The sequence below is a fragment of the Ziziphus jujuba genome, chromosome 8 (genome assembly GCF_031755915.1).
Source record: "Ziziphus jujuba cultivar Dongzao chromosome 8, ASM3175591v1".
In the NCBI taxonomy this organism is placed as follows: domain Eukaryota; kingdom Viridiplantae; phylum Streptophyta; class Magnoliopsida; order Rosales; family Rhamnaceae; genus Ziziphus; species Ziziphus jujuba.
Genome location: NC_083386.1, coordinates 5,317,955 through 5,342,520, shown reverse-complemented (window position 1 = coordinate 5,342,520; position 24,566 = coordinate 5,317,955). Strand labels below are relative to the sequence as shown.

Here is a 24,566-nt window from a genome sequence, read left to right as displayed (position 1 = left end):
CTTCCCTTCTTCTTCCCCGAGCCCGACAGAGGCAAGACAAAACGCACAGCCTTCTCTCTCTCTCTCTCTCCTTTGACTCTCTCACCCTCTCTCTGTTGATCGGCGTTTTGATCAGATTTCAGTCGCCAGAATGCCACACGCACCAGTCACCGGGGAAGCCCACCTCGCCGCGATCTCGACCCCCAAATTTCCCGGCCTGTCGCCGCCGGACGCGCCCAGATTGGGCCGGTGAAGCCAGCGGCGGCCGGTTATGTTTTTCCGGCGATTCTCACCGTTTTTTACCAACCCAGCACGTCCCATACCTCTGTCCCACTATTTTCGACCCCTCTGAGTCCATTTCCGGGGTTAGATTGCCCAAAATCCCCACCGTTTGAAAGATTCCTCAAGTTTAAAATCGGCCGTAGCTTCCCGACCAAATTCCGGCCACCTCCAGCGGAATTGGGGTCGATGGAGACCGTGATGCGAATCCACCCGAGACAGCTCGACCAACAACCCGCTGGGGTGCTGACCCATTACAAATGAAGGTGGGGCCGATCACTAGGGCCCAAGCCAAGAAGTTCAAGGACAATCTTGCTGTCTTCATACAAGGAATAAGTCATAGTCAAGAGGGGTTGGCCATATCTAAAGAACAAAGGCCTGTTTTACTCATACAAGCAATAAAAGCCAAAACGGGGTCGGGTGACGTTTTTGGTAGCAATAAAGAGGCCGGGTTGTATGAATTGGAACCCCATCTTTATGGGTTTAATTTATATGGAGGATGAGTCATAGAAACCAGCCAAAGCAGCTTCAAAGCCGACCAACAAGGAGGTTTGCGCACAAGGAGAAGGAAAGGCCTGATTTGCTGTATTCTTCGCGGGCTTTACTGTATTTTACTGTATTAGCCTTTTTCTCTTACTTCCAAGCAAGGGCAACGTGAGGAACTTCACAATAAGCTTATTTGGCATCCTACAAAGCATATTGAAGCTGATTTGGAGCTCACTTGGGTCAAAGAATTGGTCAAAGTCAATGTAGTCAAAAAGCTAGTATTTTAGTTTCCTAATTTTATTCTACTTTTTGTTTTAGGAAACTACCATTATTTTTAGTTTCTATTTATTTATTTTCTGGACAAATAAGATTAGGAAAGTTATTATTTTATTATTTTCTTTGTAAATTAATTAATTCCTAATTCAAAATAAAGGAATTAATTAATCCAAATTAGATTAGGAAAAGGAAAGTTTCGGCCAAGGTAGAATTCTTCATTGAGTGGCCGGTTTTTCCTAGGGTTTTTAGGGTTTATTTTGTTTCTCTCAAAGCCTATTTAAAGGCTTATTTTTCATTAATAAGATAACTTTAAACTTTGATTTGATTAAGAAAATACTTGTGAGATTAATTATCTCTTTGTTCTTTGAGAACATCTAAAACACCATTAGAGAATTGGTTGTTTTAGCTTGACTTATCAATAGGGTTTCCATCCCCTATTGTGGCGTCTTCATTATACCAAGGTTTCTAACCACAGGTTGGTTAGGGGTTGAGGTCCATTCCATTAGAACTTGAACTTAATTAAAGATCTTGGCTAATATAATACGGGTTTAGGAGCAGGTCGTCCTAGGTTTGTATCAGACCGGATTTGTAATCCTCGTCGCTCAAACTTCGATTCGGTATATTATTCGCCTATTTTGGTTAACGTTTGTGTTTGACCCCCAGGGTACCGGGTATTATTTACCCAATTAAAATATTAATTTATTTGACTGTGTGTGGATTTTGTTCTAGGAGCACCGGTGAGTCGTGGAATTGATCCCATGGTGGATCATGGTTTAATTGCGTGCTCCAGGTGAGTGACCCACCTTTAGAAATATTTTTGGGGTAATTAATTGTATTTATGTGGTATTAAATTGATATCTGTAATGGGTGCTCATGTGGCGTATTTTAAATATAATCGGGAAAAATATTATTTCATATATATATTTACCCATTGGTGCTAAATGAAATTTTGGGGTCATTAAGAAATTCCCGATTATTATTTTATCGTGATTAAATGGTATTTATTACACATGAGCAAGTATTTTTCAGAAATTAATTGTGTCTGGATTTTATATCATTTTTGGGCAATTAATTATGTTTATTTGGTATTTAAATTGGTATTTAAATTATGCTCATGTGGTGTGATTTAATTATGGTTTTATTGTGGTTTAATTTATTATGCATGAGCAAAGTGTATTTCGGTAGTATTTGTACGTGGTTTCAGTATTGATTTTTCGGGCATAACTGGGTTAAATATTTTACGAAAATATTTGTTTAAATTTTATAAATTATGCCCGCGATATTTTTATGGTTGCATCTCGTACTTCGAGAAAGTTGTGGTTTGTTGGTTATCAATGTTTCGTACCGGTTTATTAAATAAAAATATGTGGGATGGTATGTTGTGAAAATTTTGGTATATTTCCCACGGTGGTTTTGGAAAACGGTACGGTTGGTTAATAATGTTTATTTTTAGACGCACTCATACAGTATTGGTGTTCTGGTGTATGGTGTATGGACACGTGGTAGCGCGCAGGTATTATGTGGTTTAGCGCGCGGTTATTACTTCACCCGTGAGTTGCCATTGGACCGTGGGCAAGCAAGTTTGTTATTGCGCACAGCCGCCCCCCTCCTTGGCCGGGTTGATGGTTTCAGCAGCGGTACTGTCGGGACGCCGAAGTGCCGTTGCAGGTTTCTCTCTTTAACCCCCCGCCAGTCGGTGTTTGGGACGCTGGGTATCGGAGGGCATCACCGGTATATGGTGTGGTGCGTCGGTGTAAATTGCAAATAATGTTTTAAACCCCAAAGGTGTTCAAAATTATTTACTATAATTTATTATATTTTTATTTTATATTGGGGTATGTATTTGTTTATTTATTGTTTATCAAATGGTTTAATCCCTTGGTTTTCGGGAAGTACGTACATCGGGTTTCGTGAAAAGGTTTTAAAAGGGGAACATTTCAAACAGAGCGATTGGTGAGAGTTTTGGGGGAAATTATTACTTCCAACAGTTGTCATTATTTATTTATTAATTGTTTGTATTTATTTAATTCCCTTAATTATTATTATTATTATTTTATTATCATTAAAAGTGTACAGTAGATAGGGTCACTCACTGAGATGATTAGCATCTCACACTCTTAAATTCCGTTTCCCTAGGTCCAGGTTGGAGACGTTGATTGTCCGGGGCGAGCCCAACGTCTCAGTTCGTTGCCGAAGGTTCAAGAAGTTTTTCTTCCCTTTTTCCTCTCTATCTTGTATTGCTTCTTATCTGTCATTTTATAAATTCCACATTTAATTGTATAATGCTCTGTATACTGTATTGGACATGTAGTTGTTCGTTATGCACTGAGTTGCTGTTTTATTTTGAAGTGCTGAAATTTGTGGAATCATTTTGTAGTATTGTGGGAGGAATAAGGGGATGTTTTTAGAAGTGTGTTTTCAGTGCAGGTAAAATTGTGGTTAGTCCATCCCTTAGGGGAGGCTCTGCCGGATTTTCCGTTGGAGGGTCTGTAGGGTTTCCCTGGGATCAGGGCTTGTCTAGGGTTCCGGGGAAGGAATTCTGGACGGGTCCTGACATTTGAGTTGTGTAATATTATTGTTCTAGGAGCACGTGTGCATCGTGGAATGGATCCCATGGAAGATCTTGGATTAGTTGCGTGCTCAAGGTGAGTGACCCACCTTCAAAATTTTTTTTCGGGTGTTAAATTATATTTATTTTTGGATAATTAAATGTTGGATTTAATATTTATGTGTTAAATATTTAGCAAAATTATATTTGAAATTTTGTTGGCACAATTTGAATAAATTGAAATGTGTATGTGCATTAAATCATATATGATTTTTGACAAATTATGGAAATTTAGATTTTATGGAAATTTGCTATTTAAAGGAATTGTGATTTTAATATTAATTGATTTATTGTGAAATTTATTTGTGAATTTATTTTGATTAATACAAAATGCATTTATATAAATTTATGCATTGTGGAAATTATTTTTGGTATTGAGGATTTGTGGAATTAAATTATATATGAAATTCATGTGGTTTTAATATTATTCTTGGTATAATTTGATTTTAAATATTTCAAGGAAATATTGGTTTAAGTTTGGTGGTTTTCAAATCATATAATTATGCCCTTGGAATATTATTTGATTGATTTTATGATATGAGAAAAATTATATATTATTGATGGATTTATGCTGGTGTTATTAAAGAAAAATGTGGGATGGTGAATTTGAAAAATGGTACAATTCCCATGGTGAATTTTGGAAAAAAAATTGCGTATTTTAATAATAAATTTGGTTATTTGTTTTGGACGCACTCATACAGTACTGGTGTTCTGTACTGTATATATGGATGAGCGCGCAAGTTATAATATCTCCCATGAGTTGCCATCGGACCGAGGGTAGGCAAGTTTGATATTGGCCATAAGCCGCCCCCTTTATGGCCAGAATAACGGTTTAAACAGCGATGCTGTCGGGATGCCGAAGCGACCGTATGCAAGTTTCTCTCTTTAACCTCCCGTTACACGGTATTCGGGACGCTGAGTATCGTGGGACATCACTGGTATATAGTGTGGTGCGTCAAGTAGCTTTTGATATTATTTCCAAATAATAATGTTTTTAAAGAGTATTTAAAATAAAAATGTATCTAATGGAATTTTTATAATTTATTTAATCAATGTTTCTAAAATGCCTTTTACCTTGATTATTTTACTATTTAAATGGATTGGTGTTTTCAAATAAATTCTTTTATAGTTTTATCATTTACTTCAAATAGATGATTAAATTGATTTAAATATTTCTTTTATTAATTAAATGATTTATTTTACTATTTATATTGATTTGTTGATTTTAAAGCGGTTTTACTATGTTCTTACCATTCATTATAAATGGAGATTTTAATTTGATTTAATTATTTAATTATTTAATTGTTCAATTAATTGATTCATTCTAATTATTTTATTATTTCCTGAATTGTCTTAATGTAAGTTTCATTAATATTTTTGTATTATTTGTTTATGACATTTATTAATCATTTAGAAATTGTTACGAAATTATTTTTATTTTTATTCCTATTTTATTTTCATTATAAATTTTGGATGCTTGATTTATTATATTTTATTTGATATTTAGTTGACTAATTGATTCCTTGGTTTTCAGGGAATACAAATAATGGGTTTTGCGAAAATGTTTTAAAAGGGGAACTTTTCCAACGGAGTGAATGGTGAGGATTTTGAGAGAAATATTATCTTCAATTAATTATTATTTACTTACTTATTTATTCTTAATTAACCAAATGTATTATAATTATTACTGTTGTAATTGTACAGTAGATAGGGTCACTCACTGAGATGATTAGCATCTCATATTTTTAAATTCCGTTCCCCTAGGTACAAGGATTGGGAGATGTTGATAGTCTGGGGCGAGCCCGACGTCTCAGTTTATTGCCGAAAGTCCAAGAAGCATTTCCTCCCTTTTTCCTCTTCATCTTGTATTACTTCTTTATCTGCCATTGTATTAAAGTCATATTTATTTGTGTAATGCTCTATATACTGTCTTGGACATTTATTTATTAATTATGCACTGATTCCCTGTTATTATTTTGAAATGCTGCAAATTTGTGGAATTAAATTGTAGTAATGTGGGAGGAATAAGGTGGTGCATATAGAAGTGTATTTTCAGTATAGGAAAATTGTGGTAAGTCTAACCCTTAAGGGAGGTTCTGATGGATTTTCCATTGGAGGATCCGGTAGGATTTCCCTGGGATCAGGGTTTATCTAGGGTTCCGGTGAGGAATTTTGAACGGATTCTAACATCTGAGTTGCCTCTTCACCATTTCCTTCAAAACGCACAGTCTCCAAGCTTACAATCAGGCAGATGCGAAAGGAAACAGAAGGGTCCTAATGGGCTGGATATTGATTATACGGAGAAGAGAAAAGTGATGAAAAGAAAGAAAAAAACAGAAAAAATAAAAAATAAAAATATTTAATTGAATAAAGGATATTTTGGAATTATCAAAAATTGAAATGGTAGAAAAAAAAATATCAAATGAAGGGATAGAAATCGTGAATCCCATCGCTACAACGATATTGGGCCAAGTTCCCCATAAATAAATAAACAAATGAAGCCCATGGTAAACCACTGAAGCTAAAAGAATAATTGAAAATTTGTAAAACACCTTCCTTAAATTTTATTAATATTTTCTCTCCCAAAAAAAACTAATATTTGAATTTGGCCTCTAATTTTTTTAAACAAATTTTTTCCGTAATTATGATATAATATCAAATTATCCCGTCAATATATATATATATATATATATATATGTTTTGAGCAAAGTATTCAAATTGTGTAGATATAAAAAATAATAATAATCAAATTGATTGCTTATATAAAATTATAAGTGAAGTTTTATTTCTTTTAAGAAAATCCATTAAAAATTGTTATCAATTTTATCTTCAGTAATATTGTTCATTTTTATTAATCAATTTGAATATTATATATATATATATATATATATATATATGTTTCCAAAATAAAAGTTATGATTAGGCATCAATTACAATATTAAATTTTAATCAAATTTTATAAAAAGAGATAATTTATTATTATGTTAGAGCTCAGACACAGTACAATTATAATATATCTAATCATCAATTACAATATTAAATTTTAATCAAATTTTATAAAAAGAGATAATTTATTATTATGTTAGAGCTCAGACACAGTAAAATTATAATATATAATTGAAATTTTAAATAGGCACATTTCTTTTTTAAAATTATTATGAAAATTTAGAAATTTGTCTAACAATATAAAATATAACTATCAAAAAAAAAAAAGAAAAAAGAAAAAACAATATAAAATATAAAATATTCCTTTTTTTTTTTAATTTAATTTTTTTGGGAAAAAAATTCCGAATTGAACAGATACTTACTCTGTAAGAAAAAGGAAATGTAGGATTTTTATGAACAATTTCTCTCATTGAAACGAACGATTCGAGCCCTAAAGTCACCCCAAAAACCTATCTCTGCGACTGACTTTCTCAGCAATCGGCGACTATCTCTCTCTCAGATCTGGTTGGTCCGCTCTCAGAACTCAGATCTTTCTCTCTCTCACTTTCTCCATCTCTCTCTTCCTACGGTTTCTCTCTCTAGGCAGCGTTTCTTCTCCGGCTGTTCACCGGCGAGGTCTCAGGGTTTCACCGACTAGCTCCATCACATCTCAGGGTCTCCCTCACTTTTCCGGTGAAATACAACTCTCTCACACTTTTCTCAGTCCCCAGTCAACTATTCAATTTGCTCGAATCTGCTTGAATCAAAACTCGAATTAAATTTTTTTTTTTTTAAAAAAAGAAAAGATTCTTTTTTGAAATCTGACTATTATGGACTTTTATTTTTATTTTTATTTTTTATTTTAGGTGTTTTGCACTAAAAATGTATAACAATGTGGGAGGCCAGCCTGGGGTACCAAGGCCACCGGTAAATTCGCAGCCAACTCCATTTGGGAATGCATTTTATGGAGCTGGTTCTGGGCTTATCAGAGGTGGATTGGGTGCTTATGGAGAGAAAATATTGGGATCGAGCTCTGAGTACGTGCAAAGCAATGTGAGTAGCATTTTCATTGTCATTATCCCAACTTGATATTGGTGGTTTTAGTCATGGAAGAGCGAAGAGAATGTAATTTAATAGGCTAAATTTCTCTCATCATATTTTCTACTTTTTTTTAACAATGCATGTTCCCCAAATTGTTTTGTATGTAAGTTTTTATATGACATCTGGTGGTGCTCTGCTATTAAGTGATTTTTCAGTATGATAATTAGAAACAGGGTTGTCTTTCTCTATCTGACCGTCCTTTGAATTATGGGAATTATGCATTTTTCTTTTGTCTGAAATGGTGTGCTTGTTTTTATAAGGTTGATTTTACAAATAATAACATCTTTCGAAACATAAGATTGATTATCCATGAGTATTAGCTTGGTATGAGTATTAGCTTGGTTCATTCGTTCCTATAAAACCAATAGTAGTTCGGTCTGTTGGAACTTAGATGGTTTTTTACTTTTTTAGTGCTCATGTTGGTGTATTTAATCAACTGCAGTATGCAGCCATTATCATCAATTCTTCTAGATACATGGTTGTTTCAGCTATTTTGGTGACATTGTGCATTGAATATTTGGAATCAACAGATAAGCACGTATTTTTCTAATCCTCAATACTACTTCCAAGTGAATGACCAGTATGTGAGGAACAAATTGAAGGTTGTTCTTTTTCCATTCCTCCACAGGGTAAACATTGATCTTTTCTGGTTTGTTTTATGCCTTTCTTCCCACACCCCACACCCCACAGCCCCCCAACCCCCCCACTTCAAGTTATGCCTTTTCTTATATTTCCTTATATTCTTTATTTTCACAGGGTCATTGGACTCGGATTAGTGAGCCAGTAGGAGGTCGGCTCAAATATAAACCCCCAGTTTACGACATAAATGCGCCAGATTTGTACATTCCATTTATGGCATTTGGTACCTATGTGGTTCTTGCTGGTTTCTCTTTGGGTCTTCAAGGAAAGTAAGTATAATGAAGTTTTGAGATATACTGATTATTTTAGCTTGATTATTTTAGCTGATGGGACATCACACGAATATAAAATTCCTTAAATAAAAGTAAATAAATTTAAAAAAAAAAAAAAAACTTGTTTACATTTGAAGAAGCTCTATTGCAAATTTGTTAAACTGTCCAACTACATTCCAATTTGATAATACCTTTTTATTTGAAAAAAAAGAACTCTTGGATATATATATAGATATATATTTAATGTATAATACATATAGGATAGTGCTAGCAAAGTGCATTATAAGATATGCTACAATTTCCAATGTACTTTTTGTTATGCATAATTTTTTATCCAAACAATTTGTATTGCATGATACATGTCATCTTGTGATGGAGAACATGGAATTTGCTGTGATGATGTACGAGTTTCCAAATAGAGATTGTTGATGCCTGGAGTTTAGCTGAGGGATATGAGTGAGGGGTTATGAGCAAAAAGCATAAAGGTGAAGATTTGAGAGTGTAAGGGTTTCATATTACTGCTTCAATGCTTTTACGACATGACGGAAGTGGCCTCGAAGGTCAGTAATATCTAATCCTCTAGGGTAGCATCAAGGATGAAAGCTTGAAGGTCAATAATATCTAATCTTCTAGGCTAGCATACGGATGAAAGCATGAAGGATCGTCTTATGTGATATTTATCTATGATCTTGTAAACTCCTATAAGAAGTTCCTCTTTATCCATCTGTTTAGAAATAGATGCTGATAGTTAAAAGTAAAAAGATGAAACAGGACAAATATGAGCTAGAAAGAGCAGGGTAAGGAACTAGTAGTTATGTTTGTCTTTGAAAAGGAGTAGAATGAAAGATTTTGTTATGCCCATAAAAGAAAGAAACAGAAGAGTGGAAGAGAGAGAGTTGGGGAGACAAAGGAGGCAAATGGAATCTTGAAAGAGCTAGCACGCGCGTACGTGCGTGCGAGAGAGAGAGAGAGAGAGAGAGAGGATGGTATAGTTACTATATGGCAGGATTAGTTTCCGAATAGGGAGTGGTTGAGTAGGGATAGTTGACACAGGAAGGGAGAGGAAAATACTTGCTTCAAAAATTAAAATGAGAGGAAAGTTGAGTTGGCAGATAAGCAATCTGTTGCTGCAACATGATCAACTATCTTCATTGTTTGGTTTGTACTTGTTTTCTTGAACCACTCAACAATTTTTTTCTAAATATTATAGAATTAAAGTGAAACTGAATTGCTTAAGTTAAAAATAATTGAAAACCAAAAAAATTATAAAATATTTTTGGAATGAAAAATGCTCTTCAAAACTGATTTTGTTACTGTTGACGTTTGAGCCTTTGGAATATGGAACACTGGGGGAACGGTAATTTTGGAATCCTCATGACCAGGGTACTATTTTGAGCAGGTTCTGCTGCAACATAGAGCTTAAAACTAATGTTAGCAGGCCAGAGTAATTACTGTTTGGTTACTGTGTGACCTAAGCCAGCTGCGGACTTCTTATAAGTCAGGCTGGCATGTTTATATACTAGTTTCCTGTTTTTGTTTTGTGTCTTTTATGAATTTATAAGTCGGAGTATTCCAGGTTTATTTATCCTATATATCTAAAAAAACAAAGCAGCTTTTCTTAATTTTTTAATGGGTTAGCAACACTAGAAACAACGAGATAGTGGTGCACTGGTTTTTTTGCAGATTGGTTCCTGTATGTCACCACCTGAATTGTGTTGTCGTCATCTGGAAATTATATTCATAACCAAAATTTGCCTATTGTTTTCTTGTAAATTTTGGTATGGGAAACCCCTTTAAATAAACTTAGTTATCCTGCAATACTGTGGAATCAAATCGTTTCCTCTTTGTTGACAGGTTTAGTCCAGAAGCTCTGAACTGGTTGTTCATTAAGGGACTGCTTGGCTGGTTTCTACAAGTGGCTTTACTGAAATCATCATTGTTCTTTTTGGGTGGTAGCAGTGATGCACCTTTTCTCGACTTTGTTGCATATGGGGGGTACTGTTTCACAGGATTGTGTTTTGCTGTTCTTGGACGAATTCTCTGGAATTACTCGTATTACTTTTTAATGCCTTGGTTCTGCTTATGCATGGGAACTTTCTTGGTGAAAACTATGAAGAGAGTTTTATTTGCAGAGGTGAGAAGTTATGATTCAAGCAGGCACCACATCCTCTTGCTCCTTATAGCGTTTGCTCAATTACCACTTTTCACTTGGCTTGGTAACATAAGTGTTAATTGGCTTATATAGTATCCAACCTTTTTACATTGTAGTTAGAAACAACTGTGTTCATACAAGTTCCGAAAGGTGTAGGATATTTTGCTCCCTGATTCAACAACTATTGACGAGTTTCTTTCTGAATGTTTATTTTTCTGAATGTGAGTGTTGTAATAGTATTATATGAAGAGGAATATGGTTAAGAGGGAATATCACCGTTTATAATTTTTATTGAAGATATCATTTCTACATGTTTAGTCAGGTTGCATGTTGAGAATTTATTTTTAACAGAAAAGATACATTAACTTCTCCTGTTCTTTCTTTGGATCCAAAGTACTTACATTGAAAATGCTCACCAACTTAACCTCGGTTTGTGAAACTTTATCTTGGTTGAGAAGAATATTAGACTCGATCAACTTTTAAAACTTTTTAGAATGTTTGAAATATTAATTATTTGTAGTTGAAATGACCATTTAAATAGATTTTAATGGTAAAATGAAGTTGTTTGTGATGAAAAGTGTTGTCTACATATTTGCGAAAAAATTGACTTAAAATGACCATGTTAAAAACAGAATGGATATTCCAAGTATTTTGAGTAGTTGAAATAATTGAATGTTTTGTTATTTCAAACTTACTAATATAGGCTGGACATATTATGCCACACAAATAATCATGTCACCCTCTCTAATTTACACACGATTTGTATTTTGCTTTTCTAAAATTTGTGGAAAACTTGTGAGCAATTTTATTTTTTTATTTTTTTTATTCCCCTGTAAGCACAAGTAAAATTTTGTAGAAAAGAAAAACATGGTGGGTGACATTAATTAATACTTAAAAGTAATTTCTCAGTGGTTTCTTTCTGTAAGCACAAGAAAAGAATCACACCTCTTGATTCTCATGGCAAAGATCAATATTCAACTTATTCATCTGTGGAAGCTTGAAACTTAAAAAAAAGACTTCTTTTGCCGAGTAAAGTTGTTTTAGACAGCAAATCAAATCGTGGTGGCTTTTCCTATATTCAAGAATATTGTTGCTTTCCTTTTTTCTATGAAAGAGAAAATAAATAAATAAATAAATAAAATAGTTGAAATAAATAAATAAATAAATAAAATAGTTGATTTTTCGTCACGCGGGAAAAGGGAATAGTAGATTTATGACAAAACTTTATAATACAGTGTACTATTGGTGCCTCAAGACACGATAGGTCTCCGGCCTAGTAAAATTTTCTTCTCACAAATGTATGATGCTCAGATAAACTAATAGTTCATCCTTCTTTTTGTGCAATTTTCAATTTAAAAAAACGATGAAATTATTTGGAAAATTATATATTCAAACGTATTTTGTATAAAAAAATTGATTAATTGAAAGTAGTCACAAGAATTATATAACAATTAACTTAATATGTTGTCTCTCTAAAGCAGTTGAAGTCAAAAGTAAAATGCTACATATTCAAGTAGTGATCCGTGACTCAGCCGAGGAAGGAATAAATAGTACAATCCATGAATATTATAAAGTAATATAAAAGGAAAATAACAAAAGCTGGCTACCAACCACGTGAACACCACTCTTTATTTATTTATTAATTTATCAACTCTTTATTTATTTATTAATTTATCTTTTTTTTTTAATATATATTTGCATTAAATATTAAGACTGAGAATTTTCTTTGCCATAATCCATGGATATGATATTTAGCTTTTATTAATATTATTTACATCAAGTTGTTGTACGTCTACTCCACAAGCTTTCAAGCTAGTCTCCACACTCTCACTACTCCATCCAACTCCTTGATTGCCTGCTGACCTCGAAGACACAGCAAGGTATGCCATAGATGTCACTGGTTTTCTTTTTCTTACTAATGCTGAAGTCTTTTTTTCTACCTCTTCTTTTTCTTTCTTAGTTTTGTTTTACCATAATTAGAAAATCAAACTATGATTTGGTAATTGGTTTAGATCCTCCGAAATTCATCGTTTTTTTTGGGGAAATATATTCATTATATATCCATGAAAATAGTAATTGAAAACACATCAGTATATATATATATATATATTTCTTTTGCAAGTAATTATAAAGACACTGAAAGTTTAGATTTATAAGATGATTAAACTAAAGCAATTTGAGAAGGAATTCAATACCAAATTAAAACATGTTAATGTAGTAAATTTTCAATTAGTCAGGAGTTATTTTGTTTACTAAAGTGTCTGCTTTAGACCTGTGCATTTAATTTCTAATACTCATTCATTTCAGTTCTTGCAGTCTTGTCTTCGATCTGTGATCCAAGTCAAACTTCAGAAAAGAAAGAAAGTTACATGCGAAATTTCTCCTTCATTTCCTTATCTTCTTCTTGTACACCATCTTTCTAGCTAGTTTACGTACCTCGCGTTTATTTCACCCCCCAAAAAAAAAAAAAAAAAAAAAAAAATAAGAAAAAGAAAAAAGTTACACTTCGTTTGCCGTCTTCTTTTAATTTGATTGTGCTTACCATCTTTTTGCTTCTGTGTACTAACCGTTTATATATTTGATCAAGAAACCAAAAAAAAAAAAAAAAAAAAAAAAAAAAAAAAAGGAAAGTTGGACTCTACTCTTGAAGTTACTTCGGCCAGATCAGTTAACATCTCACAGAAGATATTTTATATATTGGCTAGGTAAGTGCTTCAAATATTCCTATTTTCTTAATTCAATTTTTGTGATCACTATAGATGTCCTGGTTTTCTTTTTCTTACTACTGCTAAAGTCTTTTTTTTGGCCTTTTTATTTATTTATTTTTAGTTTTGTTTTCCATACTTCAGAAAATCAAACTATGATTTGGTAATTGGGTTTAGATCCTGTTAAATTCATAGTTTCTTTTTTTCTCAAAATATATTCATTATATATTCATGAAAATAGTAATTGAAAACACATCAATATATCTATATATATATATATATATATTTCTTTTGCAAGTAATTGTAAAGATGTTCGATGATAAAGTACTTAATTTATTCAGACACTGAAAGTTTAGATTTATAAGATGATCAAACTAAAATAATTTGAGAAGGAATTTAATACCAAATTAAAACATGTTAATGTAGTAATTTTTCATTTGGTCGGGAGTTATATTGTTTATTAAAGTGTCTACTTTAGACCTGTGCATTTAATTTCTAATACCCATTCCTTTCAATTCTTGCAGTCTTGTCTTTGGTCTGTTATCCAAGTCAAACTTCAGAAAAGAAAGAGAGTTACAAGCGAAATTCCTTCTTAATTTCCTTTTCTTCTTGTACACCATCTTTGTAGCTGCTTTACGTACCTCGCATTTATTTCACCGGAAACAACAACAACAAAAAAAAAAAAAAAAGGGAAGCCAAAACCAAAAACAAAAAAAGAAAAAAAGGAAAAAAAAAAAAAAAAAAGTTACACGTCGTTTGCTGTCTTCTTTTGATTTGATTGTTCTTACCATCTTTTTGCTTGTGTACTAATCATTTAAAAATTCATCCGAAAAAAAAAAAAAGTTGGACTCTACTCTTGAAGTTACTTAGGCCAGATCAGTTAACATCTCACGGAAGATATTTTATATATTGGCTAGGTAAGTGCTTCATAACATTCTTATTTTCTTAGTTCAATTTTTTTTTTTTTATCACTATATATATGAATAATGTATATATTCTTTGGGTAAAATCTAATTCTTCACCCTTTTGCTGCATTAATTTTTAAGGTAATTATGGAGTGTTTTGGTACCATCAAGACTTGGATTATTGGAAAGGTAGCGGATTACACAGTTATACCGGTTGGCTCTCAGCTAGGCTATATCTTCCACTACAACCGCAATGTAGGCAAGCTGATAGCAGAAACTCAGGATTTGAAGCTTGTGAAAGTGAGGATGCATCATTTGGTTGATGATGCTAAAAGTAAAGGTGAAGAAATTCATGGTGGTTTCAAGGACTTGCTAAACCAAGTGGATGACATCATGAAAGAAGCCAAAAAGATTTTAGGGGATGAAAACTACATACAGATCAAGTGTACTTTTCAGAATCTGGTGGAAATATATAAAGTCAGTAAGAAAGCCAAGAAGATGTGTGAATCTATTGTCAAAATCAAATGTGAGATTAGATTTGACAACATTTCTTACTTTCCCAAAATGCAAATCAATTTTGGAAGTAAAGATTACATAGCCTTTGACACAAGAAAGGAAATTGTGTGTGGAATTATGGAGGCCCTGGGAGATGTTAGCATTAAAATGGTTGGGGTGTATGGCATACCTGGTGTTGGCAAAACCACACTTGTTAAAGAAATTTCGAAACGGGTTTTAGTACAAAAATTATTCGATCAAACCGTTTTGATTAATGTATCACACAATCCAAACCTTGAAAAGATTCAAAAACAAGTTGCTGACAAGTTGGATGTAGAACTTGATGAGAAAATTGGCCTATCTGGAAAAGCACTTCAACTACGAAATCGATTGAAGGATGAAAAGAAGTTCCTCATAATTCTAGATGATGTTTGGGAAGAACTAAACCTTTTGGACATCGGAATAGTTTTCGATAGTCATCAAAGCGGATGCAAGATATTGTTAACATCTAGATTTCAGCAAGTGTTGCAAACTGATATGAGAGTTGAACACAATTTCGAAGTTGAAATTCTTTCAGAAGATGAAGCATGGAACTGGTTCAGCCATATAGTAGGCAATTTGCCTAATGATCCTAGTTTCACAGACTGTGGAACTAAAATTATCAAACAGTGTGGAGGCTTACCAATTTCCATTGCAACAATTTCACATGCGTTGAAAAGCCGTGGCTTGTACTCATGGAGAAATGCCTTGGAAGAACTAGAGAATTCCAACCCACAGAGTGAAAAGATGCACTCTCTTATCAAACTATGTTATGAATGTGTGGAGAGTAGAGAAGCAAAATCATTACTTTTGCTTTGTGCTCTGCATGAAGAAGGTGCAACGATAGAAATAAAACGTTTGATGAGATATGGCATGGGCTTGGATATGTTTGAAGGCGTTTGGACATGGAAAGCAATGACAAAAAGGGTGCCTAGTTTGGTCAGTGAACTTAAAGATCGCTGCCTGTTGTTGGACGGTGATGATCTAGTTACAGTTAAAATGCATAATGTCATTCGAGAGGCTGCCATATCAATTGCAAAAGAAAGTCATATGTTTTGTTTAAGAGATGGTGCTGAGGTAGAAGATTGTCTAGAGAAGAAAAGACTTGCATACTCAATGGCAATCTCTCTACCTAATGGATTTGTAGATCAGCTAGTTTGTGAAAACTTAGAATATAAACAGCTTGGGTTAATGTGGATGCAAGAAAACAAGGCTTCACAAATCCCAGAATGGTTTTTTGAGAGAGCAAAAGCGCATAGAGTTTTAACTATCTGTAATCAAAATCTGGGAGTGTTACCTCCATCTTTATGTTTCTTGCAAAATCTTTCTACATTGTTTCTTTGTGGTTGTAAACTGGCAGATGTATCTTTAATTGGTGACCTCAGCAACTTAGAAATTCTTGACCTTTCAGAATCTTCTATCAAGGAACTGCCAAGACAAATTGGTCAACTAAGTCGTCTACGCATGTTAGATCTGAGTTGTTGTGAAGAGCTTAGAGTGATCCATCCCAATGTCATATCAAAGTTGACACGTTTAGAAGAATTGAGTATGGGTGGCACTTATCCAAATTGGAATCAAGTTGAAGTAGACAATGGGGAAAAAAGAAGTGCCAGTCTTATTGAGCTAAAGGAGTTGGCTCAGCTGACTAGTTTGGATTTAGAAATACCTGACATCAAGATACTGCCGAAAGACCTATTTAGTGACAAATTGGAGCGGTATAAGATTTGCATAGAAGAAGAAGAAGACGATGATGATGATGGTGAAGATTTCGATGATGATGATGATGTAGTTGCAGATCTTTCTCAAACCGCAACTATTAGAGTTTTTGCAATAACACTCAAAGACAAGAAAAGCAACATAACACAAGAGCATGGTCTCGAAGTTTTGTTGAAAAAGTCTCATTTCTTGTATTTAAATGGATTGGAGGATGTGGCTAATATTGTTTATGAATTAGATAAAAAGGGCCTTCCGGAATTGAAGTGGTTTTGCTTGATAAATGTTGACAAGATTCAGTACCTGGTTAACTCCACAGGAAGCATTCATCCTTGCAGTGCATTTGGCAGCTTAGAGTCACTGTGGCTTAACAATTTGATGAACCTTGAAAAGATTTGTCATGGAGAACTCCCAGTGAAGTCTTTCCAAAGATTGAGAGTTATCAAAGTAAGAGGTTGCATGAAATTGAAAAATCTCTTGCCATTCTCCATTGCTAAACAGCCTGAGAAAATTAAAATAGTTGATTGCGAGATGATGGAGGAGATATTTACTCATGCGAATGACCAGGGGAAGGAGGAGGAACTTGAAGAGTTTCCGCAATTGTGCTCTTTGACACTGAGAAACGTATCAAAGCTAACCCAATTCTGTTCCAAATTGAAGAAAGTTCATTGGGCTGATAAGAAAGAAGAACAGTTGATCGTAGATTCAGACTTTGTATCTTTTTTCAATGAGAAGGTATGTATCATGCTTTAACTTCATAAATATTTATTATTCTTTTAGTACAAAAACATGAATATTTATGTAGCATGCAAAGTCTTTGACATGAGCTGATTAAAAGTTGGTGCATTTGCACAGAGCATTTTTTGCATAAGTACTTTTTATATTTAACTAGAATAGAGTGTACTGATATTGTAAAAAAAATTGCAGCTTTCTTTTCCCAATTTAGAAACTATGGAACTCTCCGGATGTAATTTCAAGAAAATATGGGACAATCAGCCTCCATCAAGCTCTAATTCTTTCTGTAACCTAACAGCATTGCTTGTAAAAAGCTGCAAGTTTTTGAAGAATCTGTTTTCATCTGCTATGGCGACAAGCTTTGTACAACTTTGCTCTCTTGATATAAGTGACTGTGGAATGATGGAAGAAGTAATAAGCAGGAATGAAAAGACGGATAAGATGTCATTCCCTAAACTTAGTCATTTGAAGCTACAGAAACTTCCAAACTTGGTGACTTTCTGCTCTGAAATTTTCATAGAGTTTCCAGTGTTGATTGGACTTTGCATTGAGGATTGTCCTAAATTTAAAAATTTCATTTCCAAGTCAAAAGAGAAGTGCTACACCACCATGCCATCTTTCTTCAATGAAAATGTGAGATTTTCTATGCTTTATTTTCTCTTCATTTTGTCTTATTAATCTATCTTCATTATAATTAGGATATGCAGCTTAATTAAGACATAAATAAAGAGTAAAAAATATATCAACCAATTTCTGAGATGTAGTTTTTGTCTAACTTGAAGTCATTTGTTTTTGCAGCGAGTATCCTTTCCCAAGTTGAAGACCTTTGAACTATCCGGATGCCATTTGGACAAGATATGGGATGATCAGTTTCTACCAAGCTCTACATGTTTCTGCAACTTAACAACAATGGTAGTAAAAAACTGTGATTTTTTAAAGAATTTATTTCCATCTTCTATGGCAGCAAGTTTTGAACAACTCTGTTACCTTGAAATAAGTGATTGCTGGGATATGGAAGAAATAATGAGCAGAAATGAAACAATGGATAATATGTCATTCCCGAAACTGGGTCACATGAAGCTACAAAATCTTCCAGAGCTTGTGACATTTTCGTCTTCAATTTACATTGAATTTCCAGTCTTAACTGGACTCTGCATTGAGGATTGTCCTGAATTTAAGACTTTCAGTTCCAACTCAGAAGTCGAAAAACTCCGCACCACCATGACATCTATTTTTAATGAAAATGTGAGATTTTCAATACTGTTTCTCTCTCTCTCTCTCTCTCTCTCTCTCTCTCTATCTTTAATGAAAACGTGAGATTTTCAATACTGTTTTCCTCCCTCTCTCTCTCTCTCTCTCTCTCTCTCTCTCTCTCTTACAAATCTGTTTAGGATGTGTGAAAAGTAAGTTTCTGATATATGGGATGAATACACTGCAGGTTGCATTCCCGAAACTGAACAGTTTAAAGATTAAAGGCATCGATGAATTGAAGATGATATGGCAGAACGAATTTGGTACTGCAGATTCGTTTTGCAAATTGGAAGAAGTGAAAGTTGAATATTGTGATAATCTAATGAAGATATTTCCATCTAATATGAAGAGAAGACTCTGCAATCTAACAAGGTTGGAAATAAGAGATTGTGAAATGGTAGAAGAGGTATTTGAAGTCCAAAAGCCAAATGTTGAAGAAACAAGCAATATAATACCCTCTAAGTTGATCCTTTCGAGTTTGGAAAATTTATCTGAACTGAATTCTATGTGGAATAAAGATCCTCAGGGATCTCTTACTTTCCCACATCTCAAGGAAGTGGTAGTTTCTAAATGTCCAAGTCTGAAATCAATTTTTCCATGTTCCATTGCAAAAGGTCTTTTACACCTTCAAAGACTCGATATTTGGGATTGTGGGGTAGAAGAAATTGTTGCCATGGAGGAAGGATTAGGGAGTACGATACAGCCTGAGTTTTCATTCCCTCGACTGGAGGAAATGGAGCTGATTAATTTGCCAGATCTTGTGTGTTTCTATCGAGGACTACATACATCTAGTCTGCCTTTACTAAGAGCCTTAGTTGTAGAAAACTGTGAGGAAATGAAGGCTTTGGCTTTGGAGTTCTTCAGCTTCAAAGAAACACAAGGGTCAGCGTATAATGATATGCAGATTCAGCAACCATTATTTTATCAGAAGGCAAGTGTTTTCTATGTATATATGTGATAAGTATTAGTGCTTATTATCTAATCGAAACAAGAAAAAATTTTACTTGATAGTAATTTGTGTTTTCTTCTTTAACCAAATTGGAGAACTTCGAAATGTCTGAATCTCATTTGAAAAATAATATGCAGCTTCATCAACCAAGCTCTACTTCTTTGCATAACTTAACAAAATTGGCTGTAATTGGCTGTGATTATCTGGAATATCTATTTTCATCTCTTGTGGCAACAAGTTTTGTTCAACTCTATTCCCTTGAGATAAGAGACTGTGAGATGATCGAAGAAATAATGATCAACAAAGAAAGAATCGACAAGGTGTCATTCCCCAAGCTAAATCATCTGAAGCTACAAAATCTTCCAAGCCTTACATCTTTCTCCTCTGCAGTTTTCACTGATTTTCCCATGTTGGCTAAATTTTCCATTGAGGATTGCCCTGAATTTCACACATTCATTTCCAAGTCTGAAGAGAACATTTTCACCACTATGCCATTGTCCCTCTTCAATGAAAAGGTGAGATTTTTAATCTTGTTCTTCTTCATCAGCTTATTGGTCTAACTATTTTCGATGCATATGTGTATATATTATGGATTTTTATCTTTACAGGTTTCCCATATATCCTATTTTTAAAGGTTTATTTATTTATTTATTTTTAGTTTATCATAAAATATTTTGTTTTCTAACTGTGGGGATGAACATTTCAACGCAGGTTACATTCCCCAGCTTGAATTATGTGAAGATTGTAAGAATTGATAAAGTGAAGATGATATGGGATAATGAACATGTTACACCAGATTCTTTTTGCAAATTGGAAGAGGTAAAAGTTCGAAGTTGCAAGAATCTGATGAGGATTTTTCCATCTGGTATGCAGAGAAAACTCCACAATCTAACATGGTTAGACATAGATGACTGTGAAATGGTAGAAGAGGTATTTGAAATCCAAATGTCGAATGTTGAAGAACCAAATGACATAACAACGGCCACTCAGTTGAAACATATGGACTTGCGTCGTTTGTCAAACCTGAAATATGTGTGGAGTAAAGATCCTCAAGGAACTCTTACCTTCCCCAATCTAATAAAAGTGGTAACATATAAATGTCCAAGTCTGAAATCAATATTTCCACCTTCTGTTGCCAAAGAGCTTTTCCAACTTCATAAACTGCATATTCAAAATTGTGGGATAGAAGAAATTGTTGGTAAGGAGGAAGCACTGGAGACAGTACCACCTCGGTTTGTGTTCCCTCAATTGGAGGAAATGATGCTTTTAAATCTGCCCAACCTTGTGACGTTTTATCCAGGACTTCATGCCTCAAGTTGGCCTTCATTAAGAAAGCTAGATGTGAAGGATTGTATGGAAGTGAAGATTTTTGCTTTGGAGCTCTTCAACTTCAGAGTTGATAAAGTTCATTGTGATATTCCATTTCAGCAACCTTTATTTTTTGTGGAGAAGGTAAGTATGCGTTTCAACTACACTGTTTGCTATACATGTTTATTTTTGTTTTATGAGTTCCTCTAGAAAGAAACTAATGTTCTGTTTTCTCCAATGGCAGATTCTTCTATCTTCAACATCGAAAAGAAATGTTTTTTTACTTTCTGTTAAATGTTCTTTCTTTTCTTTTCCTTCTCATTCTTCTCTTTGTTGATTGAACCATTGCAGGTTGAACTACCCATTGTGATGATGATAAATCAATGCCAACTCAGTAATGCAGATTTCTTGGGCAAATTGGAAGAGATGAATGTGTATAACTGTAAAAGTCTAACAAAAATGTTTTCATCTAATATATCGAGAAGACTCCACAATCTAAGAAAGTTGGTTATATCTAATTGTGAAATGCTGGAAGTGGTATTTGAAGTTGAAATAGCAAATGTTCATCAAGAAACCTCCAAGACAGCACCCCTTCATTTGAAGGAGTTGAAATTAGCACTGTTACCAAAACTGAAGCATGTTTGGAGCAAAGATCCCCAAGGAACTGTTAGCTTGCAAGACCTGCAGAGAGTTGATGCTTTGGAATGCCGAAGTCTGAAAAATCTCTTTCCACCGTCTGTTGCCAAAAATCTCGTTCAACTTCGAGAGCTATACATAACCAAGTGTGGGATACAGGAAATTGTTGCTGAGGAGGAAGGGTTAGAGGCAGCACCACATAAGTTTGTATTCCCTCAGTTGGAGGTAATGATTCTTGTAAATCTGCCCAACCTTGTGAGCTTTTATCCAGGTCTACATACCTCAAGTTGGCCTTCATTAAGAAAGATAGATGTGGTGGACTGTATTAAAGTGAAGGTTTTTGCTTCAGAGTTCAACTTCCAAGAAACACATGAGTTTGGCATTCATCAGGATAGCCCTTGGCCTTTATTTCTTGTGGAGCAGGTAAGAGTTTCAGCTATTTTCTATGGTATCTTTTCTTTGTTTAAGATTCAAATAGAAAAAGAATCCTTCTTTTTATTTTTTTCTTCTTCTGAAAATATAAAACTGAAAAAAAAAATAATAATAAATAAATAATAAGAACTAATCTTTTGCAGACTCGAACACTGCAGGTTAGACTACCCAGTATGATGTTGATAAGTCATCAGAAACTCACTGCACATATCTTTGGAAAATTGGAAGAAATAATTGTGTGTAACTGCAAAAGTCTAACGAAGATGTTCTCATCTAATATACTAAGAAGTCTCCACAATCTGAGAAAGTTGTTCATAAGAAACTGTGAGATGATGGAAGAGGTATTTGAGATTGAAATAGCGAATGATCATCATCAACAAACATCTGAGACAACACCTATTCATTTGAAGGAAATGAGATTACAATTTTTACCAAAACTGAACCATGTTTGGAGCAAAGATCCCCAAGGAACTCTTACCTTCCAAGATCTGCTGAGAGTTGAAGCTCTAGGATGTAAGAGTCTGAAAAGTCTTTTTCCAGCTTCTGTTGCCCAAAATCTTCCCCAACTTCAAGGTCTACATGTAACAAACTGTGGAATAGAGCAAATTGTTGCTAAGGAGGAAGTACTATTAGATACCGTACCTTCTTTTGTTTTCCCTCAGCTTCAAAGTCTGACACTCCAGCATCTGCCTAATCTTGTGAGTTTCTACCCAGGACTGCATACCTTAAAGTGGCCTATGTTGAGATGGTTGCAAGTGGCTTATTTTATGAAAGTAAAGTATTTATCCTTAAATTCCCTAAGCTTCCAAGAGACATGTGGGCTGATTCATCAAGATATTTCATGCCAGGAACCCCTGTTTGCCATCGACAAGGTAATTAAGAGAGTTTTGCACCGTGCAAGTTTTGTTTTATGCAATGTAACTATGTATTTTTAATGATTTAACTGGATAATCATTTTGTAGGTCACAATTGCTAGTCAATATGTAGACCAGGAGCGGCTGGTTGGTGATGAGGAAGAATGTGGAGGAACACTTTCACAGTTAAGTGGTTTAAGACTATATGATATGCCAAACTTGATGCATTTGAGGGATGAGAGTTCACAGCTGGGCAGAGGGTTTCAGAATTTGGTAGATTTAGACATTTTCAAATGTGGCAGATTAAAGAAATTAGTGTCTTCCTCTATGTCATTCCAAAATCTGATAAGTTTGAGAGTCTCACAATGCCATGGAATGCTAAGTTTACTAACTTCCCAAACAGCAAAAAGTATGGCACGGCTCGAAAGGTTGTCGATATGTGGTTGCAAAAGAATGACAGAAATAATTGCAGATACAGAAGAAAGTGATGATATGGAAGGTGAAATTGTGTTTGGTCGGTTGAAAACTTTGACACTTTATTACTTACCTAGCCTTTCAAGCTTCTATTCTGGGAAATATATGATTGGATTTCCAGATTTGGAAAGTGTATTTGTAAATAGGTGCTTTGAGATGCAAAGTTTCTCTAGACATGGTAACATAATTGCCAGCCCAAAACTTCACAAAGTGGTCCTGGATTATGATAAAACTGTGTCTACTTATAGTAGCTTAATAAATAGCACCATATCACACTACTGGAAGAGCCATCCTAGTACTGCATTACACAAACTTTTCAGACAAGGTATGAACTCATTCTCCAAATTTATTTTCTGTAAATTTTTGGCCTTGATTTGAAAGTATTCTCAGAATTTGTACATATAGAGTTTAATTAGTTTTTTCCTGTTGTTCCCACTTTTATTACTGTAATAGAATTACCAAAGATTTTTGGAAACTCTGATTCTAATGTCTCAAGGCTATATTAATTTGCATCAGAATGTGGACTATGATGAAGAATATTCCGAAGAAGATGATTTTGACGATGATTTTGATGACGACGAATTTGAAGAAGATTAAGCATGCAGAAGATTTAGTGATCAACATATTATTTATTTGTAAGAATTCGTTTCATTCCTATCAAATTGGATTAATTTCTTTTAACTCTTTCTTTTCCTGTAACTGTTAAATATTGTTTTACTTTTATTTTATTTTTTCTATAGCCACATCTGAAGGATCAATTTTGACTTAGAAGGCTCTAGAATTAAGTAGTGTATTTGGTATACTTGGTTGGCAAGTGAAGCATTGGAATTTGTGAAGAAAATATTTAAAATTGAGAATGAGACACTGGCATAGTGGAGAAGTCTGGAAGATGTAAGAGTCGGCTAAAGCAACCGAGAATAGCAAGTATAAAAGATAGCTTTGGCTTCCATATATGGTGAGCTACTCAAGTAAGTAGAGTAGGCTCCTAGAGCAAGGGCTCTTAGTGCTTGGTGTCTATGTGTTAAGAGTTCCAAAGTTATTATGTGCATGGATTCCGTTGAATATATGAGTTTTTTATGTCGTTGTCTATGCAAAGGTTTTGTAAAAGTCATATAATATAATATAAGGTGTTATTTTTCCACAACATCATCATGTTTCTGATGGAAATGGAGTCCAACACAGAACTATGCAAAGATTTAACAGTTTGTTTCTTTTCCCAAATTGAAGACCTTGTAATAATAAGATATATATGCAGTACCATGACATCTATCTTCATTAAAAATGTGAGATTTTCAATACTATTTTTTGTCGTTTTGTTTTACCAATCTATCTAGGATCTGCAAAAAGTCAACT

At 34.0% G+C, this 24,566-nt stretch overlaps 2 protein-coding genes across 7 annotated transcripts; both read left to right on the top strand.

The window, feature by feature from the left end:
* Positions 1 to 6,910: 6,910 nt before the first annotated feature.
* Positions 6,911 to 11,034, top strand: LOC107435945 (uncharacterized). 3 transcript variants are annotated; one of them, XM_060819955.1, is made up of 5 exons: positions 6,915 to 7,078; positions 7,420 to 7,606; positions 8,185 to 8,283; positions 8,411 to 8,562; positions 10,420 to 11,034. In XM_060819955.1, the coding sequence occupies exons 2-5, from the start codon at positions 7,436 to 7,438 to the stop codon at positions 10,808 to 10,810; spliced, it is 813 nt and encodes a 270-aa protein (XP_060675938.1). In that variant the 5' UTR covers positions 6,915 to 7,078; positions 7,420 to 7,435; the 3' UTR covers positions 10,811 to 11,034. The 3 variants fall into 3 exon arrangements, with proteins under 3 accessions (XP_048326436.1, XP_060675938.1, XP_015903056.1); XM_016047570.4 differs by having other exon boundaries at positions 6,915 to 7,246; XM_048470479.2 differs by lacking the exon at positions 8,185 to 8,283 and having other exon boundaries at positions 6,911 to 7,246.
* A 1,402-nt stretch (positions 11,035 to 12,436) lies between these two features.
* Positions 12,437 to 24,359, top strand: LOC107435948 (uncharacterized). Of its 4 annotated transcripts, none has more exons than XR_007239629.2 (14): positions 12,437 to 12,597; positions 13,034 to 13,422; positions 13,947 to 14,339; positions 14,469 to 17,309; positions 17,502 to 17,942; positions 18,108 to 18,554; positions 18,748 to 19,491; positions 19,647 to 20,024; positions 20,221 to 20,961; positions 21,169 to 21,876; positions 22,029 to 22,757; positions 22,848 to 23,538; positions 23,730 to 23,848; positions 23,954 to 24,359. XR_007239629.2 is itself a non-coding variant. In XM_048470043.2 (13 exons), exons 4-13 carry the CDS (start codon positions 14,475 to 14,477, stop codon positions 23,741 to 23,743), a joined length of 7,728 nt encoding a protein of 2,575 aa, XP_048326000.2. In that variant the 5' UTR covers positions 12,437 to 12,597; positions 13,025 to 13,422; positions 13,947 to 14,339; positions 14,469 to 14,474; the 3' UTR covers positions 23,744 to 24,359. The 4 variants fall into 4 exon arrangements, 1 of the variants encoding a protein (XP_048326000.2); XR_007239628.2 differs by having other exon boundaries at positions 13,025 to 13,422; XR_007239631.2 differs by having other exon boundaries at positions 12,438 to 12,597; positions 13,025 to 13,422; positions 22,044 to 22,757.
* Positions 24,360 to 24,566: the final 207 nt, after the last annotated feature.